Below are 23,649 nucleotides of genomic sequence, written 5' to 3'. Positions count from 1 at the left end.
GGTTAATTTTATTTTCAACACTCGAGTGTTGAAAGCCAAAAATTGTAAAATAGTAAATGGTTGTCTGTCGCTATGTTCCCTGCGATTGGCTGGAAACAGGGTGTCTCCTGCTCACTGTCCAAAGTCAGCGAGGTTGTGCTCTAGCACCAGCGCAACCCTCTTGAGGATGCTTGCTTGGAGAAGGAATGAATGGACTTCAAGTACACACAGCAAAACGAGTGGTTCCAGTTTGAGCCATTAGCATTAGCAAGACTGTCTGGATTGTTGAGAACATGTGGTAAAACCTACTGCGCAGGAGCGGCGCCGTGTGACTCACCTATCAGGTGCCGAGAGTCAAGGGTCACAGCTGTAGCAAATTTACATGCTAGGTTTTTGCACTGGCAGAATGTGTAAATTTGACCTACATCCACATTACACTGTTTAGATTTCCCAGTTCGCTAGCTGACACAGGTACCAAAAGTGTTATATTGTTCTCATCGGAAACTTCAGTTACAATCTTTCAACACCTTCCTCTTTCTTTCTCAGAAAGTAAGACGTGTCTAAGGAGAAAATCACAGAACACGATTACCAGCCATGTGTTTGACGTGATGGCAATATTTCCACTTTGTGTTTTGCTAACTTACAGTTTTTAATAAAATGCTCCGGAGCCTCTAGAAGATCAGAGTCCCTTTAGGATACTTGAAGCGCCCAAGCGTCTGAGTGCAAGGCTATTACAAGAGGTCTATTCACACGCCTCCTGACGACAATGTTGAGTTACAACGCTGGTTGAGGCAGGCAAGAAAAGAAACAGGAAATACTTGGCTTTTATACAAAAAACTCTTATAAGAGGATTGGGCAAACATTTTTTGAGTCACGAGCCAAGAGAAATTGATTGATTGATTGGACTTTTTGTATCTGCTCATATGGTATCAAATCAAATACCTCAGCAATACATGAGGAGATAAGATTATGCAGGCCTATCCAATTTTTGTCTTATGCATTTATGAATTAATTTACATGCAGACATCTACATGTTGTATTTCATCTCATATTTGTTTATAAGCAGACCATTTCATCAATTGGTTTCGAAACACTCAGAATTAAAGCAAAGTAATACATTTTGTCCCAATAGGGCTTAGAACGTTTTTTTTCCTTGCATGAAATTTGTTTAATACCTCCATATATAAAATAAATGCATAATACAAAATAGCGAGTACAGAAAAATGTAGCCAGCATGTTGATCTTGAGCCCAGTACACAGAAAGATAAACTGGGGACGAGAGTGTTTATTATTCAAAAGTACTTTTTAACAATTGCATATATTATCATAATATTTGTAACATTTTCGTTTGGTGGGCTGGAAAAACAACCCTATCAACCCTTTTCTTAGTATACCTAAATTAGTGTGATTATATAAAAGTAATAAATAGGAAATGAAAAAAAAAATACAACCAAAGAATCCAGAAGTCTTCATATAGCTCATTTTTAGACGAACCTTAAAGGGACAATGTGAAATTGCAATGACAATAGAAACTGATTTGAATGAATTATACTAAAGCAACTCATTTTCAACAGTTTGAGGGGACTTAATTTGCCTGACTAATGTTGTTATACCCATGAGTATATGTTTCTACAGCATATGTGTGTTACAATTTGTTCACTGAAAACAGAACACTCATTAACAATGGCGGCCATATTCCTTTAAAAAGTTATAGTAGTAGTTATAGTTACTACTTCTTTAAAAAAGTAACTGAGTTAGTAACGGGATTACTCTATGGTAAAAGTAACTAGTTATTAGGGAAAGTAACTATTTCTTTTCAAAAAGAAATAAAAGAAAAAAATACATAAACAAAGGGAAAAAAGAGAACTAAAAGAAGAAAAAAATAGTAAACCTGATATTTTAACACATTAACTCTGAAATACAATATAAATATTCATAAATCTATAAAAAAGATAAAATACCAAATGATTGTAAAAATTTTTATGCTCAGCTACTTTAAAGTCAACAACAGTATATTAACCAATCATAAGAGAAAAAAGGTGTCTCAAAAGAAACAACCGCTGATCGATGGGAAGCTGGCTCCCTTCGTTCTCTTCCAAGAGCCTGCTCATTGAGACGTTTCGTTCACGAATTACACAAGTTGGTTGTCGCCGCATACACCAATCCGCCTTTTCTTTCGGCGCATAGTATCTGCAGCCAAAGTAACGCACCACTTTTGACCATCAGTAGCAGTGACAACATTGTAACGGTGAAAAAAATGAATAGTTAAATTACCCCGTACAAAATTATGCCCTTATGTAACGGCCTTTTCTATAACTGTGTTATTCCCAACCCTGCTTATTAATTATATGCTAATTTCTTCTTTAGCATTCCAATTGGTTTTGCTCTGGGCTAGAGATGATTTTAGAATAAAGTGTGTGCTGTATTTAAACACACAGTGGTTGTATTTGACAAAGGCAATTGCACTCAAATGAAAAATTAAGACCTGTTTTTCAAAAAAAAATGTATGGACTTTGTTTATTGTAGTATCTTATACATATATACAAGTATCATTTGGTCATATATTAGATTGGAAGTAAATTAAAATCCATTTCAATGCGCTAGTAACTAGTTGGCGCCGGTATCTGGTTACTGAGTGTAGTAGTAGACTGTGTGCCAACATCAGCCAAGACCGAGTACACTGTCAACTTAACTGCAAAGGTGTTCTAAAAAGAAGGTAAGGGAAAATAAAGTAAAAATCGGCTTCAAATGATTTAATATTTTCTCTGCTCAAAAAGTAGGGAATGACACGTCATTAGAAGCGACAGTGAAGACTGATTTGTGCTTGGTTGTTGTTGGTGGGGTAGAGCAAAGGCCGGGGGTTGTCCCTGTCCTGGAATAGCTCTCCTAGCCTGGAATGTCCTTGGTAACGTTAGGCAGCAGGAACGATTAGTCCGCAGGGGAACAGTGTGTAAGTGTGTAACAAAAGTAATCAGTCAGTTATGGAATTTGTGTGGAGCACAAGTGAGGACAGATCAATAACTATACACATTTAGGGAGATCTTCTTGAGTGTTTGGAGGTTGACAACAAAGCTGTGTGGGAATCGCGGTCCTATGTCGGACTTTTCAGCACCTTATTGTTATTGCTTCTGTCACCTTCCTGTTTGTGTGCTGGCCTGCGTTATGCCTTGTGCCATTATTGCTCTACCGGCTTGTGAAAGCAGATCTGGCTTGTCTGTCGGGCAGCCCCGCGGCTCAGACGTCCAGCCCATAAGGCCTTCTGCTGCGCAGGTTGACCTTTGGACTGCTATCCCCCAGATCCCGTATTTGACCGAGGCAAGGTCAGCGTTTATACTGGGTCATTACAGGCTATCAGCCGCTATCTGTGGTCAGCCAGCAGGGACTTTTCAAGGTCTGCAAACATTTCTAGCTTATGTGTGTAGGGGCCTAAAGATTCTGAGGGCACAGATCCGGAGCCAAATCTAAATCTGGGTACGCACACACCAATGTTTATAGTACAGTACTCGGGATGACAAACATTGTGCACATAACCACTTCTCATCTGTGACTTCTGAGACTCCCTCCCCCAAAACCTGAGGTCATTAGTTGAATTAAAAATGCCAAATTCAAGAATGCATCACAGTATGACCATGGCAGGTCTTTTATTTTACCTGTTAGTTTAAAGAAAGTGATAAAGGTTTGTCAAGGTGAAAACAGAGCTCCTATGGTAAATTGCTTTTTGGTGAATCATTCACTGTCTGAACTGGAGCACATAGTTCCTGACATATAGGAGAATGAAAACAGCCCCATTTTTACTCACGGAATTGTTTATTTTGTAGCTGTTCACTCACTGAACCCTGCACAAACAGGAAATTGAAACATGCTTAATTCTTGAATCATTTATTATGCTAATATTGCAGCAGTATTTTCAGTAAAACCTCTCCCTAGTCTCAGGTTGAAAGCCAATTGGTAACAAATATTGATGATGTGCCTGTGGATGAGCGATGGGAGTAACAGGTCTTAGGTAAAATGAACCAGTTCTTTAAAAAGAATCCCTCAAAACATTCAACACCCAAAAAAAATCACCAATCATATAATCCCCGTTGCGGGCATTGTAAAACCAATATTGCGTTCAATTAATCATACCACCCTGACAAAGTTCCTCCACCAATACTGCAACTGCTAGAAACCAACTATCAAACAATGCAGGTGGAACATATACAAAACAATTCAGGTGTAACATACAAAACGAGAACGATTCTCTATTACTACAGTCTCTCCATATACATGCGCCTCAAAATTAGCCATTGGAAGTTAGCTTTGATGATCGGAAGAAAGCTTGTGAGCACAAAATGAATTTTGTTTTGTAAATTTACTATCCTTTAAATGAAGTTATTGCTCAAGATGACAAAGAGAATGGCAGTATGGAGATGTTAGGAGCTGCAGTATGTTCACTCACCAAATTGCTCCTCTTGTATTTGGACATCCACAAATTAGAAAGACAATTACTATTAGTAGTAAATTACAATTGTGTATATTGTGATTGATAAAAGCATAGTAAACATTGCCTGGAGCCAGATTAAACGTGGCACTTCAGAATAAACATTTTACAAAATATTTAAAAGGGAAAAATATGATAGGATAGAATTTTTGAAGGAATATGCCAATATTTACAAGGTAGTGCTTACAGACTGTCCGAAGTTGAATAAAACAGGAACACAAAGGAGCTAAGCTGGCCGTTGAAAAACAATCTAGTTAGATTGGAAATTAATAATAATAGCGCCACGTACCAGGTACCATATCGGTGCAAAAACTAGCCTTTTTAAAGTTATTGGTAATCACAATGGTCACCAATCCCACTATTGGCTGAGAATCTGTAATAAAACAATAGTAAATCCCCATTACACCAATACAAAATTAAGGATACTTATTTTGTTGGGATTTAAAGATACATTTTTGAAAGATTAGCCATTTCTTTGCAGGCGGTATCAGTATGTGGTATCAGTTTGGATGATGTTGAAGGACATTAGTCTCTTTATTTATCCTTTGCATGAATTTCGGGTAATGAGAATGTTGGTAGCATTAGGGATTAGAAATTAACTGCTTTTTGATTTATTAACCGAATTTTCTGGATAACCTTGTGAATTAGACATTCTCGCAACAGTGTACTAATGACATTTAAAGCAAGTCTTTTATGCTTTTTCCGAGGTTTAGCAAAACTGCTGACGAAGTTTTGGGTTGTTTTTCATCTTTTGATCAACATCCTTCTATCGGTTATTTCATCAGCTCGCCCATGTGCCGAGTTGTCTTGTGGACATTGGACTTGTTGACATGAGACGCTCTTGCGGTTAGCAGGAATATATGGCTAATGTCCATGTACTTCTTTGTATAGTAAAGTCTTCAAATGACTAATGTTGGGAGTAACGCATTCCTGGAACACAATTACTTTTCTTGGTAAGAAGTACTGTAACACGTAATGTATTTACATTTGTAACTCAAACGTCGTTACAACATTGGGGATACATCGTTACAGTTCACAAATGTCAACGCCCTCTATCGTTCCCTGTTCCTCCTTCCGTAAGATAAGATTAATGCACCTTTAGTTCCTCGGCCTCACACTGCTTCTCACGTCATTAAAGTGGAGTTGGCATGTGTATGTTTATTTCATATATCCATCCATCCATCCATTATATGTACCGCTTATCCTCAGTAGAGTCGCGGGGTTGCTGCAGCCCATCCCAGCCATCTTCGGGCAGTGGGCAGGGGACACCCTGAACTGGTTGCCGGCCAGTCGCAGGGCACACGGAGACAGACAATTCACTCGCTCATTCACACCTAGGGACAATTTGGACCGGCCAAATAACCTAACATGCATGTTTTTGGAATGTGAGAGGAAACCGGAGTGCCCGAAGGAAACCCACGCAAGCACGAGGAGAAAATGCATATATGTGTGTGTGTGTGTGTGTGTGTGTGTGTGTATATACAGTACACATACAGTACAACAAAGTACAACTCTATACAATTATAGTCTCAAGTACAGAGTACAATAATTTTTCTCCATTGATATTCTCCCTCACATATATATACTCACATCTAAACTTTTTTTACAACCTTTAAATAAAATACTGAAATCAGGGGGTCAGTTTGGATGCACAAGTTAGGATGGGTGTCACAATTTAACAGTAGCGAATAGCAAGCAGCGCATGTGGAGTAGCTGTGGCTTATACAGGAAAAACAAACCATAGGGAAATCAATGGGGCAACGCAAGCACAGAATTTATGCTAAACGTTTTATAAATTATGGTCTTTTCATTTGTAAAATTGTTTTGCAATACACCCTGCCTGGAAAAAATAAAACATCTTGGACAGTACTCAGCAATGAAGGAGAAAATCTCTGAGTGCTTTGAAGCCAATAGACAAAATGGATATGGAATGTTTGCAAGGTCTCGAGAAATAGGAGGGCTTCACCACTTACACAGTTTGGTTTAAATGTTTTGTTCTATTTCTTTTATCATGTGGCCATTTTAAGCAGTTTTTGGGGGTCGGTTTCAATTTGAGTACACGCGGCAATTTGTAACTAGATAGTAACTTTCAGATGGACTCATTTACCGAGCAAAAGAAACGAAATGTAAGATCATTTTAAAAGTCTCTTTTCTTGCACAAAACACTGCTTCATCTCGCCGAGTTCACCTTAGTTGAATTGTGAAGAAATGAGACGATTTGATATGCATGAAAGTGTGACAGTAGCAATCCAGAAGTGAGTGCAGGAGGACAAGCCTGCAGAAAGCGACTGTCATTGTGGGAATCCTGCATTCAGTTTTGCTACTTACTTTTGCTCCCTTCCCAGAAACGGCAAATCTCTGCCACAACATCCCAAAGAGGAGGACTACTCCCTCGGCTGTTTGCTCAGCTGCGCTGGCTTTGTGTCGGCGTATTGAGCTCCCGCGTTTCTGCTCCCTGGCGGTTTTCTCCCTGGATTTCTGTTTGGTTTCTTTTCTCCCAGAGGTTTGTAGCCTCAGTTGTTCTTTGTTTGGTCTGAGGAGAGCCCGTCTGACCAGCTTCTACCATAAGCGCTGAGGTCAAGGGGTTGAGTTCAGCCGGCTACCTGAGGAAGTCGCGTCAACCGCCTCATGATGTCGTGTTGGTGTTAAGATTTACCGTAGTCATGTCTGCTTGTGTTTGGACTGGTTCACTTTGACTTAACGGAACTCTGCAGTGGCCAGTCTTAAATGAAATAACTTATTCTTGGTTAGCGAACATCGACTTAATTGACTGTGGCCAGGATGTTTTCTCAAGCGTGTCGAGGAAATTCCAACACCATTTATGGGTCTATAAGGGCCACCTAAAACTCCCAAATTGGCCAGAAACTTGAGCGTGCGACTTATGATATCGTTCGCCCTATGAAGACATTGGAGATGCATTGGTGGGGGTTTTTTTAAGGGTTATTGATCTATCTTCGTTATTCATTATCCATTATCCGTTATCGGTCAGTTCATAATACGCTACAAAGCCTAGGAGCCGGGACACTTACTCTCAGCCAAAAGGCCAAGCTAAGGTCCTAGCCCTAAAGCCTTGCTGCGATCATTGCGAATGCACCGTTCCCGGAGGTACTGCAATACCAGGCCGATGCGTGGAGTGGATGGGGGGTTTTTATGGGTTATTGATCTATCTTCGTTATTCATTATCCATTATCCGTTATCGGTCAGTTCATAATACGCTACAAAGCCTAGGAGCCGGGACACTTACTCTCAGCCAAAAGGCCAAGCTAAGGTCCTAGCCCTAAAGCCTTGCCGCGATCATTGCAAATGCACCGTTCCCGGTGGTACTGCAATACCGGGCCGATGCGTGGAGTGGACAGAGCAAGCTCATATTCCATCTCCGAAATGCAAAAATCAAAGAGGCCAAGCTAAGGACCTAGCATCAAATGGCCAAGCAAGGCCAAGAAGGCCAAGCTAAGGACCTAGCATAAAGTACGCAGTTCAAAAACCACAACCGGCCAACACGACCAGAAATATCCAGGATTAGTAAATTACTGTGTTTGTGCAGTAAGCACTGTTCAGCCTAACCGCAAGGCCATTAGGTCATAGTTGTATCATTATCACACTATTTTTAGTCACAGCACCAGATGTGAATGTTACAGAAATTGATTAAAAATACGGTTAAAATTGTGTTTTACTTTTTCTCAGCTGAAATAAAGCATTGTAGGTGACAAACATTTCAAATCCGTGTGGCCATGCATTTATCTTTCAGGACGAACGATTTACTTCCCACAATACCTTCGTTTTCATTCAGTCAAGAACAACTAAATTACTTCCTACAGTGTTATTCTCTTAACTGGGGGATAATGATTGGAAAATGTTGTAAATAACTAATATGAGCTTTGTTTCTCTTCAAGTTTTTCACAAAATAGAAGATACATTTCCATAAATTCAAAAAAGAAGAATTTGGACTTGCAGGTTTTTCCATTCCAGTGTGATTGGCTCCTTTGAATAATTTCGCAAGGTTTGACAGATGAGCAGAGGACAAAGATGAAAACATAGAAGGTGTCCAAGAAGGGGGAAAAAGCAAATTGTAAAAGTTGGCAGCCACAAAAAACAATAACATTGGTTCGCCTTTTGCCAGCTCAGACTAAGCATTGTAAGTGACAAATGTTGTTGAATGATTAAAATCACAACGTAAACTATGAACACAATATCAATATAGCATTACCTATGTATCTATTTGATGTCCTTCAAAGTTTAATTCATCATCAATTACACCAAAAAGTTGTTGCCCTCTCATACTTTTTTTGCAATTATTTATAGCTTTCAAATTTCAGATTTTTATTTTCAGAAAACGTTCTTTTTTCCCCATCCTCTATTATAGTACCGTGACTAAAAATAGTGTTGACATAAAACCAAATGCCTTGACATATGTTGTCTGAATTTCTAAGATACGGTCCTTTCTATGCTGCGATCTGGGTTAAAATTCTGTTGCATCCAATGTTTCGCAATAGTGGCCAGTAATATATATCAGCTAATCCAGGGGTCGGGAACCTATGGCTCGCGAGCCATATATGGCTCTTTCTATGAGTACCTGTGGCTCGGAGACAAATTTGATTGCATGCAAATTTTCTCCATCTCGTCCAAAACGTAAGCGACTAATCCTGTTCAGATACACACAAAGCCAAACCAAAGCTGATATTGGAGCAGTACTTGGCAGAATATATAGGGCACGTTTTTCACTACAATTTACAGTGAAGGTGTCACACGAAAAAAAAAAAAAAAAAAAAAAACTCGTTCTGGCTGTACAACGCTAAATAATCCGTTATATAAAACCTCACTATATTATCTGTCTTCAGTGTTCAGATACCTTATGATGAATCCACAGAACAAACTGTAAATACGCCAAAACACCGGAAGAGAACTTAAAGTTTTTTGATTGGGTGAGTGGGAGGGATGGGTGGAGCTATGCAAAAAGTGCAAGCACTCCCTCCCATCTCTCGCCCTACGTCGTCTGCGCCGTAGATAAGCACATCAGACTCCCTGTTTGCAGAATGTTGTGACGTTTTTACGAAATAACTGCTTACATCTGGTTTTGAAACCAATATGTATGAAAAAAAAGGGTCAAAATGAGTTTAACCGATCTTGAGTAATTGCAAGAAAGACACAGGTTTAAAGTGGTATGTTTGTTGATTTTGGGACACGGGCTCTGGCATTATTCTCTTTTCATAATTTTTATCAAATCATCAAAAATAAATGTGCTGAAGACTAAGCTTTTGTCTGGGGCGCGGGTTTAGCAATTTAGTAAATTTGTCTCATAATTTATGGTGTGGCTCTTTCCTTAAATAAAATTAATATATTTTGCTTTTATGGCTCTTTGAGTCAAAAAGGTTCCCGACCCCTGAGCTAATCAATCAATGCACGCATATAGTATTAGTTAGTTTCTTCATAACCTTAGGTCTTACTGTAATTTGAATACCATGCCCCTTGTAGTTCAGTTAGCCATATATATGAAAACAGAAATCACAAAGTACTATTTCAGGGTGGTGCCCCTTATAATCCAGTATGTCTTATAATGCAGAAAATACGGCAAATGTCTCTGAAATTGACAATCTGAAATCTAACTTTAACTGTTGGCTTTAAGCAAACGCAAAAAAGCTTTGCCTTGCGAAATTTTACCAAACAGGTCAGTGCAATCTGTAACAGGAGCTCAGCAGAACATTGCGAAACCGATCTACGACCGTGAGTTCATGCTGCTGCTGCTCAGATCAAGAAGTTTCAGGTCAGTAAACACTGAAGTGCTAACTGCTACATTGGCCTTGCAGTTCACTAGGCCGGGGGTTTTCCCACCGGTTTTTGACGCCGTGAGAGTAATTCCTGCGCTTTGCTTTGCAGTCAAACAGCATGCATGTTTATTTTTATGTTCATTTGAAGCTCTGTGTCCAGAAATATGACAATGTCACCCTGGTAAACCATTGAGCGACCACATTAAGAATTTTAAGGGTATGACGGCAGTCAGTAGGTCATCAACTAATGTTTCATTACAGTTACCTACTCCAGATAAGACCATAAAGTCTCATTCTAAGAATGTTCCAGCTCCAAATAAGTCAAGCATGAAATTTCCCATCGTAAAAAGTGATGCTTATGAGTAGTTTACCCTCAATTCAGTTCAATTACTGCAAAAACTTGCTATAGTTGCTATAGTTTTGTGACATGTATTTGATTTTTTGTATAACCAATATCAGATTAAGGTGAAATAAAGTTGTTTTATTTTAAAACGAGACCTTTCTCCCTACAATTTGAAACTGAAAAGCATGAAAACATAAACAAATCTCTTCTTTAGAAATGTTTCTTAAAACACGTATTATGAAATAGCATTGCAAAAGATAATTGTTCCCCCTCTGGTTTTGTTTTACCACAGTCACAGTAACAATAGAAATAAGCATTTCTTTAAAAAGGAGCAATATTTTCTGGAATGAAAGATGGCAGAATATTTGGCTAATTTTAAAATATAATTTTTGACCAAAATAATAAAAAATGTACTTAAAATGAGCAAATCTATTTCCTTCATTTTTTGGGTAAAACAAGAAACCTTATCAATTAATAAAGCGAATGTATTCGATACGGTGCAGAGACCTGATAATTAACCTACTTTCCGGAATACTTTATGACTGAAATTAGAATCTACTCATTTTGATAATTGTTCTCATTTTCTAAAAAAAAAAAAAAAAAAAAACAAGTGAAATGGTTAAGTAATCCCTAAAATTAGTATATGGCAGATCTAACCAATAAGGATAATCCTTCTTGTTTTACTAGTAACAGGTGATAAATTAGTATGATAGGAAAAACAATAAAAGTAAAAATGATTAATACAACGAATAAACAAAATTATCTGAAATGGTAGGAGAAATACTGACTTAAAAAAATCTTGAGCAAAAATATATCTAAAATAAGAAAAATTATCAGAGGACCAATATTTCACTTGGAAATGTTAAAATATATTTTTTTCAACAAAATATATATTTTTTACATGTTCTCTTTAATTTAATTCCTATATCTTTCACGAATTCTTCTTACTCAGATTCAGATTCAGATCTACTTTATTGTCATTCTAGTACACGTGTATACAGAACGAAATGTCGATACATCTGACCCGCACAGTTTTCTTGAATGTACAGATATAAATAAAATGTTGTATTGAGTTGGAGTATTGAGTACTAATAATATACTAAATAATTAAGGCTATGTATAGTATTTTACAGTAGTGCAAAGAGTGCAAGAGGCGCAGCTAACCAGATGTGCAAAATGGGCAGTCAGGTAAACAAGTCAGGTAAACAGTAACAATAACACTGTAGTACAATAGTGCAGAGGAGAACAGATGTGCAAGGAGTGGCTAGCTATAAAGAACTGCCAGTAGTGCAAAAAAGTCAAACAAAACCAACAGATGTACAGATTAGCAGCAGTTTAGATTTACTATGTGTTTGATTGACCATTTAACAGTCTAATGGCCAGGGGGACAAGACTATTGTGGAACCTGGTGGTCCTGCACCGCACACTGCAGTACCTCTTCCCAGAGGCTAGCAGAGTGAACAGTCCATGATGGGGGTGCGAGGGGTCCCTGATAATGTTCTTGGCTTGGGATAGGCAGCGCTTCTGGCCAATGTCCTGAATGGAGGGGAGAGAAGTCCCGATGATTTTCTCTGCTGTCCTCGTCACCCTCCTCACACTACCCCAGTCGGAAGCGCTGCAGCCTCCACACCACACAGAGATACAGCTGGTCAGGATACTCTCTATGGTGCCCCTGTGGAATGTGATGAGGGAGGGTGGGGGCAGGTGGGCTCTCCTCATCCTCCGCAGGAAGTACAGGCGCTGCTGTGCCCTCTTCACCAGTGATGCAGTGTTGACGGACCAGGTGAGTTTGTTTGTGATGTGCACCCCTAGGAACTTGATGCTGCTGACAACCTCCACAGCCTTGTTGTTGATGAAAAGTGGGGCATGGTTGGGCTGGTTTTTCCTGAAGTCGATAATGATCTCTTTAGTTTTGTCAACATTCAGGACCAGGCTGTTGTCCGTGCACCAGCCCACCAACTGCTCCACCTCCTCTCTGTAGGCCAGGTCGTTGTCGTCCCTGATGAGGCCAACCACTGTTGTGTCGTCCGCAAACTTCACGATGTGGTTTGTGGCTGACCTAGGGACGCAGTCGTGTGTCATCAGGGTGAACAGCAAGGGGCTCAGGACACAGCCTTGGGGGGAGCCCGTACTGAGGGTGATGACATCGGAAATGTTCTGACCAATCCGCACTGACTGGGGTCTACTGGACCTTTTACTGTAGTAGAATTTATTTTCCAGGTGTATTTGTTGTTTAAATCGGTGGACCTTTTCTCTACCACGGACCGGTTAATTGTCTGACTATATTCTTGTGGTCGAGCCCAATAATAACAATATATACACACTTTTATACTTAAAATTACAACAATAATGACAAAAGACACACTAATAATAACACTAAAAAGCCCATATCTGTTACGTTTACACTAGACCACTGGGGATCCAGATGACATAGGAAAAGGCATTCGATTTTATTTCATCATCAAACTATTATAACTTACACTGCCATGTTGTGAAACATTGTTTTGGCTGAATTATTTCCCATAATTCTCCCTTACAACATTGTACAATGTGGTAACATGAGTAAAAGTAGTTTTATGACGAGGAAAAAATCAAATGCCTTTTACTTTGTCGTCTACAATCATAATGCGATAGTTGCTAGGATTTGGCGCTCTTGCCATCGCGATTTGGGTTCATAAACCGTTGCATCCAATGTTGAACAAATGAGATCAGCAATACCAAACAACCTGCAGCCTGACATTGATCTGTGGCCCAGTGGTCGCCAATCACTGGTTTACATTACTCAGATAATATTGAGACTGTGCACCGGAAACCCGGTTGACCCGGTAGAAACCGTATTTCATTGGACTTAATATTACCTCCTTTTGTACGGTTGCGGTAAAAAGAGGAACCAACCTGCAAAGACTCGTAGTCGTTTGCGGCGTGGTGGCGGTCCCAAGCCGGACACGTCAGAGCATTCATCTTCATCATCGCAATCGCCACTTTGAAATCCTTCTTGGCCTTCATCACTCCATGCACCCTTCCCGCCTGCGCGAGATCGAGCCCTCCAGCGCTTTTCGGATAATGTTACATGCCGCAGAAGCTGCGAAAGAAATAGGAAAAGGTAAAGATCATCCGTACATTGACATTTTAGACAATAAAATTCATGAAGCTCATCAGTGTCTGAAACTCATGACAAAAAGTTACCTGACACCCAGGCTGACAACTCTGAAACATTGCCTGCCCAGCCATAGAGTTGCCTGCCTCATTTTTCTCAACTTGAAACACAGTAAGACGACTAATCACAAAAAAAACAATTGTTGCAAAGTATTAAGGATTGATAATCAGAATGATAATCAGAATGTATAAAAGAACAACAACTTTAAAATTAAGTTTATTATAAATCTACTTATAACATTCATTGCATGTATATGACATAGCTGTTTTCCATCTGCCATCAGTATATACCTGTATTAACTCATCTTCATTCAGGCAATGTTTCGTTGCGTCTTCTGCTACAAGCCTCATGAATTCCTCTTTCCACGATGCTTTTAATGTACGTTTACGTTTTGTAGCGTCATAAATTTTGTTAGCTTCTTCTGAATATTTCTTCTGGAGCGGAGGTTTTAGCTTGATTCCTAACCAATTATCCATTTTCTTATGTTCTCTGTGCGTCTACTTTGGAAAATGATATGCAAATGGACGACCTTATAACACTTGGGAAAGTCCGGAAGCACGAAGTTATTCGATGCAGGCTTCTGATCAGCTGCCGAGTATGCAAATTGCCAAACGTACCGAAATTTCGAAAAATTTCAAACCGGACGACCAAGATTTTGAAATCGGAATAAAGCAAACGTTTCATTTGAAAACAATTTTTTTGTTTGTTGTGATTTATTGATTTTTTCTTTCTTGAAAAAGTTGTCGGCCACCCGGGCGAAGACGTTTTGTAAGTTGTACGCCTGACGTAAAAGATGCACGCCCAGGGCGGCCGGGCAGACGTTATTTCAGACACTGAGCTCATTCAACTTGTGATTTTATTACTGTGAATTATGTGTAAGAATATTTCTCATAATTGTATGTCAGTGCACTGAGAAAACTATATTGAATCAATGCAACAGGAAATTAATTGTTTCTCTATTAGTATTATTTTGCTCATTTTAATGGAGCACTGTGTAATATGTGACAACCAGATTTCACTGAATTTTTAGTGCAACCAAAAACGAGTGCGACAAAGCAGTGGTCGAACCGCTCCCGGGGCACTTGCATAACTCATAGACCTTTCTATAAAAAAATAAATTCAAAAATGTAGTATTAGCCTGGTACTAGGTAAACACACTGCAAAAAATAAATATTTACGATTAGGTAAATGCTTAAAGCCCCAGTGTGTGATATTCGACCACTAGATGGCACTGTATTGTCTAATGCGAATAAAAAGTAGTGCCAAATACAGCAAAATGTTAGGCAAACATGGAGGCAACTTCCAAGTGGGATTCCACAATGGAAAAGAATACAAATTTCTTCATAAAAATGAACATCGGTATGATAGTTCATGTATTTTTGCCTAGCCTTCGAATCAAGGTTTTTTTTTAACTGAACGAAAGTTTTTTTTATACCACTACGAGTCACAAAATATTACACACTCTCTCTTTAAAGGGGGTGTGTGTAGTATTTGACCACTGGATGTGGCTTTAAGTCAAGTCAAGTCAAGTCATGTTTATTTGTATAGGCCTTAATCACAAAGAGTCTCAAAGGGCTGCACAGACCACAGATTATTGCAAACCACAGACTATTATTACACCATCCCCTGATCTAAAATCTACATTTGAGCAAGGAAAAACTCAAAAATCTCAACATGAGGTAAATGAAGAAAGCTTGAGATGGACCGCACATAAGGTAGTCCCCCTTCCAGGATGACCAGGCTGCAATGGATGTTGCAATAACAAATAACACACAGATATTGTCTGTCACGAAACGGGCCGGGAGGCAGGAAGTCGGAACTCATTTGCGTAGCCGATCTGTCACTTTAATTGAGAAATAAAAGTTGTCACACACAAACGGACCAAAAACAAAACAAAACAGGTTCAAAGGCAATCAAAATGACAAACTAGGCACTACTCTGATCAAACAGGCAGGAACTGGTCTTCAACAAGGTAAAGCAATGATCTGGCAACGGGCAGTCCCAAAAGGAGCGTTTAAGTACTCCAAAAGCAATCAGTCCAATGCGTCTCAGCCGGTGTCGAGGGGCGGGCCTATGACAACGGTGCAGGACATGACATTGTCAACATAAAATATAGTTTATTCATATGCTTTAGAATATATATATATATATATATATATATATATATATCCCTGCAACCCTACTGAGGATAAGCGGTGCAGCTAATGAGATGAGATGAGATATATATATATATATATATATACAGTGGAACCTCGGTTTTCGAACGCCTTTCAGTTCGAACAAATCGGAGTCCGACCAAAAATTTAGAGAAATTCTTGCTTTGCTGTTGGGTCAAAAAATCGGAGTCTGAACGCCGGTAATACGTGAGTGCGTACGCTCGGGTGCGATGCTGAGCGGCGTATGGGTGTTTTAGCCCGTAATTATGCCTCCGCAGAAAGTCAGTGCAAGCAGCAAAGTTGCTACAGGTGAAAAAAAAAAAGTAGTGCGTACAACTATTGTATTTAAGAAAGAAATAATAGCAAAATATGAAGGAGGTGTGCGAGTGTCTGATCTTGCTAGGGAATACAGCATGGCTAAATCTACGATCAGTACGATACTAAAGAATAAGGAGGCTGTGAAATCTAGTGATGTGGCTAAGGGACTGAGTGCTATAAGCAAGCAACGGCCGTCCACAGGCGCCTTCTGCTGACCACCACAAAGGTAAGAAATCCTATCCATAATTATTTTCTTTATTCTTTTTTTTATTTTTACACGTTCATGTTAGCGTAATCTTTCGTACGGAAGATTACGATAAAGCGAAAGTATGATTAGCCTGGGTTAGCTTTATGTTTACAGGTAAAAATTTAGGGTGTTGGAACGGAGCCCAACATTCAGGGTGTTGGAACGGAGACCCCTTTCCAATGAACCGCTCACCACTTGTTGTGGAGACCCTGGTGCTAAATAACTTGTAAACGACCTGATTTTTTTATTTTTACACTTTCATGTTAGCGTAATCTTTCGTACGGAAGATTACGATAACGCGGACGTACGATTAGCCTGGGTTAGCTTTCTGTTTCCGTTAAACATTCAAGGTAAACATTCAGGGTTTTGGAACGGATTCAAACGATTTACATTATTTTTAATGGGAAAAATGATTTCGGTGATCAAACAAATCGGTTTTCGAACAGGGTTCTGGAACGGATTATGGTCGAGAACCGAGGTTCCACTGTATATACCTCAGTAGGGTCGCGGGGGTGCTGGAGCCCATCCAGCAATCATCAATCATCGGGCAGTGGGCAGGGGACGCCCTGATATATATATATATTTTATATATATATATATATATATATATATATATATATATATATATATATATATATATATATATATATATATATATATATATATATATATATATATATATGTAATATTTATAGAACAGGGGTGGGGAAACGACAGCCCGCGGGCCACATGCCGTCCATTAGGATTCTGAATCCAGCCCACCAAATGTTAATATAGAATGATAATATGTATGAAAATGTGTTGATTTGGTGCCCCTCTCAAGATATTTGATGCAAAAAAAAAAATCTGAGGTACCCCTTTTGCAATTTCAATGCATATTATCAAATTTAGCGCTTCAAAACCGGACCTAATATTTTAGTTTGCAGAAATTCTGAGTGTTTTAAACCAATTTCATGAAATGGTCTTTTTATTCACAAAAATGAAATATAATATGGACATGTATATTCATTCCTTACTGTACATAGTTGCTGCTAATCTAAAAATAATTGGTCTCAATATCTTGTCAATTTTGTACTTTGAAAAAAATGCTTTTTGAAATAGCACCAACGTTATCAAAATACTTTACAGGATTCAAAACCCGGTAGATAAAAAAAAAATCAATATTATCTTAGCCCATTGCAGCCCACGACTTTAAAAGTTGACAATTACGTCAGCTCCCCCTAGATGAGACTGACGTTGTGTAAAATGAATGCAAAATTCTCAACCGACGAGTATTTAAAAAATGCACTTTTATATCATAGTTCAAGTGTTTTGCTTATTTGTGTTTTTTTTTTGTTTTTTTTACCACTGAGAGGTTCTAAATAATACACACGTTCCCTTTAAGATGAATGTGAGAGCCTCCTTTTAAAAATATCTACACTCTCTGAAGAAATCTGCATCAGCATGACTGTGCCACGGTTGGATTGGTTTCTGGAGTGCACAATGTATATAAAAAGGGACGTGAGGAAAGTATAAAAACAAATCTGTTTTGTACGTATTCTGCTGTTTTTAAACAACCTGAGTCCACGACCTGTCGATTTTTATTCGTCACATCTGTTAATTTATTGCAGCGGATTTTCCTTGCACAAGTTGGCCTCTCGGCTCTAAAGCAGCTTAACTCTGATACTTGCAAAGACATTTACAAAAGCTCTTAATCTGTTATGCAGAACATAACACAAGTGTCTGACTGAGCACGCTGGCAATCTCATTTAAAAAAAGAAACCACACTGCCAAAATGAATTCTATTCTCATTAGCAGAAAACAAGCTTAATTTTAATTAAAATTGTCTTTTTTCTAGAAAAATGAGGAATTGTTGAATTTGAATAAATAAAATGGTCTTATCTAGCAGATGGCAGATTGATTTGCTTAAGATACTTATTTTTGGTACAGTACAAGAAATAAAGTTCCATTTATTGAGTCGGATCTTTATAGTTTAAGGAGAAATTACAGTGGCCCCGCTACATACAAGTTACTCGAGTTCAGAGAAATTTGAAGCAAGATAAAAATTTTAATTAAGAGATTTTTTTTGGGTGCAAAAATCTAAAGTGTGAAAGAAAACCATTTATACCTTCGGGAGTATATACTGTATTTGTTCTCATTTTAGTATTATCTTTTTTATATGATAAAATAAGAAAAATGCTTTCTAAAATATGTATGTTTCCTAGAATATTTGAAATATGATCATTGTAAGACATTTAAAAATAAACAAATAAATAAAAACTGTGCTTAAGAGGAGCAAAACAACCATTGATTGTATTAAAAAAGTTTAATGTTTAGTGAACACTTAAAATAAGGAGACAATGCATCAATGCGAGAAGAACAGAAAAGGAATGAACAAACAACCCACAAGATGGAAAAATTCCAATCTGTTCTAAAGGTCCTCCTAGAGCTCTTTCTTTGTATTAAATCAGCTAGGTTACAAAAAGCACCGTAAAGGGTGTGAAAATCAAAATACAGCAACATGATTGGGCATAGTGGTATGATGTAAACAGTGCAGTATAGTCAAAATAACAATCAATATTGCGCAATAAAAGTCAAAATAACCAACAACCCTGCCAAACAATAGTAAATAATAAACTACCGTATCTATTTGTGTTTTTTTTTTTTTAATAACCTAAAAAAGAACTTAATGTCACTGTTGCCCATTGCTCTCACTTGGCCCTGCCCGTTTGGCGCCAGCTGCGGCTTGTTGCCTAATTGGCTTCCCTCCTATTTAAACTCTCATTGCTCTTATTCACTCCTTCTCAGTCCGTCAACGAACCTCTGCACTTGCAAGACTTGTGTATCCGGTATCGATCTCGCCTGTCTCGTCCTGTCTGGTATCTTACTCCAGTGTCCGGTATCGACCCCGTCTGTTTCCTCCTGTCCGGTATCTTGCTGCAGTCTCCAGTATCCGATATCGATCTCGTCTGTCTCCTCCTGCCCAGTATCTTGCTCCACTCTCCAGTATCCGATATCGATCCCGTTTGTCTCGTCCTGTCTGCTATCTTGCTCCAGTTTCCGGTATCTACTCGTGTGTCCTGTATTGATCCCATCTGTACGGCCTTGTTTTCGTCTGTCTCTGACTTCTCTGTCTCACTTCTTCCGCCTAGTGATCGCCGCATCCCTGGCATTGATGTTCACGCGCATGACTGCCCCATTCCCGTAAAAGAAAGCTTGTGTGAAAACCTTACGCGTCTGGATCCTCCGTCTGTGCGGGCTCTGACACTCAAAGTCTGGGTGCGCGTGAAACTCTAGATTTTAGTATTATCACCATAATTGCACAACATTGGATTCCACGGAAATCGAACCCAGCTTACGGCCAAATCCCTACCACAGGACCATACCAGTCAACCTGTACGGTATTGCCGTACAAAGGACGTTTTTCATGCATTTTAAGACGAGTACGACGTACAAGATAATCTGTATGATACCGTCCGGTATACACTGACTATCACGAAACGGCAAATCAATCAAGTCAAAGGAGTTCGCCGCAGAAGCCTCTATCTCGGTATCGTTTCTTTTTCGTTTCAAACAAAGTGAGCGGTTTGATGTTACTGTGCGCATGCGTATGCCGCCTGAGGAATTCCCATCATGCATCATTCTGGAAAAAAAAAATATGGTGTACGACTATTTTGTATTTTGTTTGGAAAAATACGTCAGTTTGTACAAGCATGGAGCCAGTGATTTTGATGCCATATGAAAAGCCAATAGGTTTTATCTCTATATCATACTTTTTTAGTTATGGTACCAATGACAATTGTCAGAGAATGGAGAAAACAGAAAGTTGTCCTGAAAGATAACAAACGTGAAAAAGCATGATGAGAGAAACAACTCTTTGGTGTATCTGATGATGAATCATTCCTTAAAGAACATTAAATAAATACATTTTAAATTAGGTTGGTATTGTGTTCATAGTTTACATGATCAATGAATGATTTTAATCTTAGCTGTAGTCAACAACATTTGGCACTTAGAATGCTTAGAATAGAATGGAAAGATATAATGTATTTGTACTTTGAAATTAGAGTTCGTCTCTGGTACTGTAAATAGAAATAATGCGATGATGAGATTCAATCCAATGCCTTTTTCGTATCATCTATACCAGGGGTGGCGAACACGCGGCTCTAGAGCTGCATGTGGCTCTTGGCCAATAAGAATGCGGCTCTTTGCCTCATCATGTTTTCTATATACTGTGGCTCTTTGCCTCATTTTATGTTTAGTTTTTTTCCCCTCTTAAAACACACTTGAATCCATCAGAGTTGATAACAAATAATAAATAATATTTTGAAATTAATTTGGCAGACTTGTTGTTTTTATGCTACTCCGGACACATAACTGACTGCCAATCATTTGCATAGGTCTAATGCCGTTAAGTCCGTGGTGTGGCTCTTTGACTCTCACAGTTAGAAATTTCGGCTCTTTGTATCAAACTTGTTCGCCACCCCTGATCTATACCATTAGTGGTCAGGTGGTCAGGATTCTGTCCTCTTGCCACCGCGACCTGGGTTCAGATTTCATTGCATCCAACAACAAAGTTTGGGCTGAGATACGCTAAAACAAATCTTAATACCGATTTTTAATCAATTAGGGGTGCGCGCTATACACAAATAAAAATCGTACATTCTTCATTGTAAGCAAACTAATAGAGTTATAATTTTTAATCAGGTTTGATTGACCATTTCAATGTGCAACGTTTTCTACCGGTTGGCTTAACAAAATAGAACTTTACAACTTGTGAAAGGAAACTATCTTACAAAGAGGAATGAGGAGGGGAAAAGTTAATTCTTGTACCTAGTGGTGAAAAACGTGTGCGGACCTGGCCCATCTTTTAGCCTCTTAAACATCACACATGATTGAGAGGCCTGCCAAGCTAGCAGATGTGCTAAATTCCAAGTGGATGCCTCGCGAGTCCTCCTTTCATCTCGCCGCTCGTACGCTTTTTATGGACTTCCTCCCTATCTGCATACGTAAGCATGCGTGTTGCATTGTTTCCCTGTTTTTTGCTCTTTCCGTGGGAGAAAATCGAGTTCGTATGCGCCGTGTCTCCGGTCAGCTGTGTTTGGACTTGATGTTTGTGTGCGTGTTTAGGCAAGAAAGCGAAACAGCTGAAGTATTAAACAAAATCACAAAATGATGTCAGTCGGAGGATAAACAAAGCTTTTGTGCTCGGTTCCTTGCCGTACAAACCGATCAATTTAGCTTTTACAAGGGACATCTAGATTTCACACAGAGGGAACACACTATCCAAACAAACTCGCATGCGTTTTTGAACACCATAAAAGAGCAAACGTTTCCAAAATGTGTGCCAGATACACATTAGAATGGACAACTAGCCAACAAGGGGCAGAATGGATGATAAATATATGAGACAAGGGGTTTGACTTGTAATAAATTCTCACTGATGAGTGGGAGTTCAATGTACTCAACTGACTTCTTTAAGTCTGTTTGCGCACTTTGGCTGGAGGCCTCCATAGATTTAGTGACTTTGGGAAATTCCTTTTTATCATTCCTAGCAACCCGTTAAGACTCGGTGAAAAGCTCTGGTAGCCCACTGAAGGCAAACACCAGAAAAGCATGATGACAACATCGTTTTAGGGAGTGCCACCTTATCACAAAATAATAATATCACATTATAAGGTACCATCCAAATAGTCTGTTAAAAAGCTTCAAATTTGGTGATTTAGTCAATTATAAGATAGCCCTGATTATGTAAAGGCTACAGTATAAATAACTGTATGGACATTTTTTAAGTATGTTAATATCATGGGCGTAGACAGCCTGTTTATACTTAAGTACCCCCCCCCCATGTATTATAGCATGTTTAAAATCTATTTTCCTTACATAAGGACGGAGTAGCCTTAAATGTGAAGTAAAACAAATCAAAAAGGTGAACAACGCAGTGTTGGAAATACTCCACTGCTCTGAAAAGGCTTTAGTCCATTTGATTCTTGGTGCCACTCTTGACTACAATAATCCAACAAAACATTATACAACCAAAATAAAATAAAAATACATTTCTATTTCGAGATATAATGGAGCAATTTGAAGATTTGTTACATCAGGAGGGACAAAAGCATGACTAAATTGGGTGCTTAACTTGTTTGGTTGTCTGGGCATTTGGGTTGGCCCAGGGTAAAGTTTTTTGTGTTTTTGCTGTACTTATTTCATTTTTTCGTTTCTTTGTTTTTGTGTATGTGTTTGTCTTGCTGTCGGTCACCCCTCTTTAGGGATATGACCAAGGTAGTTCGATTGATAGGATCCATGTCTAATTTGTAAGGTTTTTGTTTGTGTATGGGTTTTTATTCAGACACAGTTCAGTGAAAAACTGCATCAATCATGAATTGAGAAAAGGAAACACTCAACTATTTGCACACAAACAGCTATAAAATACAATTATACAGTACTTAAACATGTGCCAAAAGAGAGTAGGCTGAAGCCAAAGCTTTTAAGTGGCTACTACCCCTGTTCCATCGTTTTTCTCTCACAGGGAAGACATTCAAAATCAAAACAAGAAAACAGAACTTTACCCCGCAGAGGAATATTAGAAAACAAATAAATGACATTTCAAACTTATAATAGTATCACTAATGACTCGTATAACATGTAAGACTCAAAGAAAGTCTCGATATATTAATCTTCTTTATTATACAGACGATCCCCTAATCACGACCGTTCGACTTACGAAAAACGGTAGATACGAACATTTTATTCGGGATGTCGAAAGATATCCGGACATTGCTGTAAGTTAGATTTTGTATTGTTTGCACCTTTTTCCGAGTACAGGACAGTACTGTAGTGCTTTTTGCCGCCGCTACCGGCGTGTGGTGGCGCTGTGAGAGGTCATCCACCATGAAGAAGAAATCCGCTTCCTCTTCCTAGTTTGTGTGTAAACATTCTATACTGTAACTTTGACATTTGTATTGTTTAATATCTCACGCATCCATTCAATATGGTTGGTGTAAAGGAGAGGCAAGCCGTTTCATTTGAAATGAAAGTGGAATAAGAAAGCTTGATGCGGTTGAGAAAATGGTTGGATCGCTTTTTTTTAGCCACTTTCTACCACGGAGGAGGAAGTCGCCTACCTCTTGAAGCTCATCTTCCAAAAGTGAGTTAAGCTTAACTTTATTTAACTTTATAGAGCATATTATTTTATGAAACGTTTATTTTTTTAGTACACAACAAT

General features: G+C 38.7%; 1 protein-coding gene and 1 pseudogene across 5 annotated transcripts in view; both read right to left on the bottom strand.

Annotated features, from left to right (window-relative positions):
* Positions 1-23,649, bottom strand: part of gpc3 (glypican 3) — a 240,426-nt gene that overhangs the window by 39,356 nt on the left and 177,421 nt on the right. For 4 of the 5 annotated variants that reach the window (XM_088344465.1, XM_088344462.1, XM_088344466.1 and 1 more), the window contains exon 7: positions 13,463-13,649. In XM_088344465.1, the coding sequence (XP_088200591.1) occupies positions 13,463-13,649 (187 nt within the window). Of the gene's footprint in view, positions 1-12,487; positions 12,627-13,462; positions 13,650-23,649 lie in introns of those variants that run through there. The other variant, XM_088344464.1, reaches the window with a different exon arrangement.
* LOC148359258 (U2 spliceosomal RNA) lies at positions 7,758-7,917 on the bottom strand (annotated as a pseudogene).

The sequence above is a fragment of the Urocampus carinirostris genome, chromosome 9 (assembly GCF_059441175.1).
Source record: "Urocampus carinirostris isolate Australia breed hairy pipefish chromosome 9, RoL_Ucar_1.0, whole genome shotgun sequence".
NCBI lineage: Eukaryota > Metazoa > Chordata > Actinopteri > Syngnathiformes > Syngnathidae > Urocampus > Urocampus carinirostris.
The sequence above is the reverse complement of the archived record's forward strand: the minus strand, read 5'-3'. Positions and strand labels throughout refer to the sequence as shown.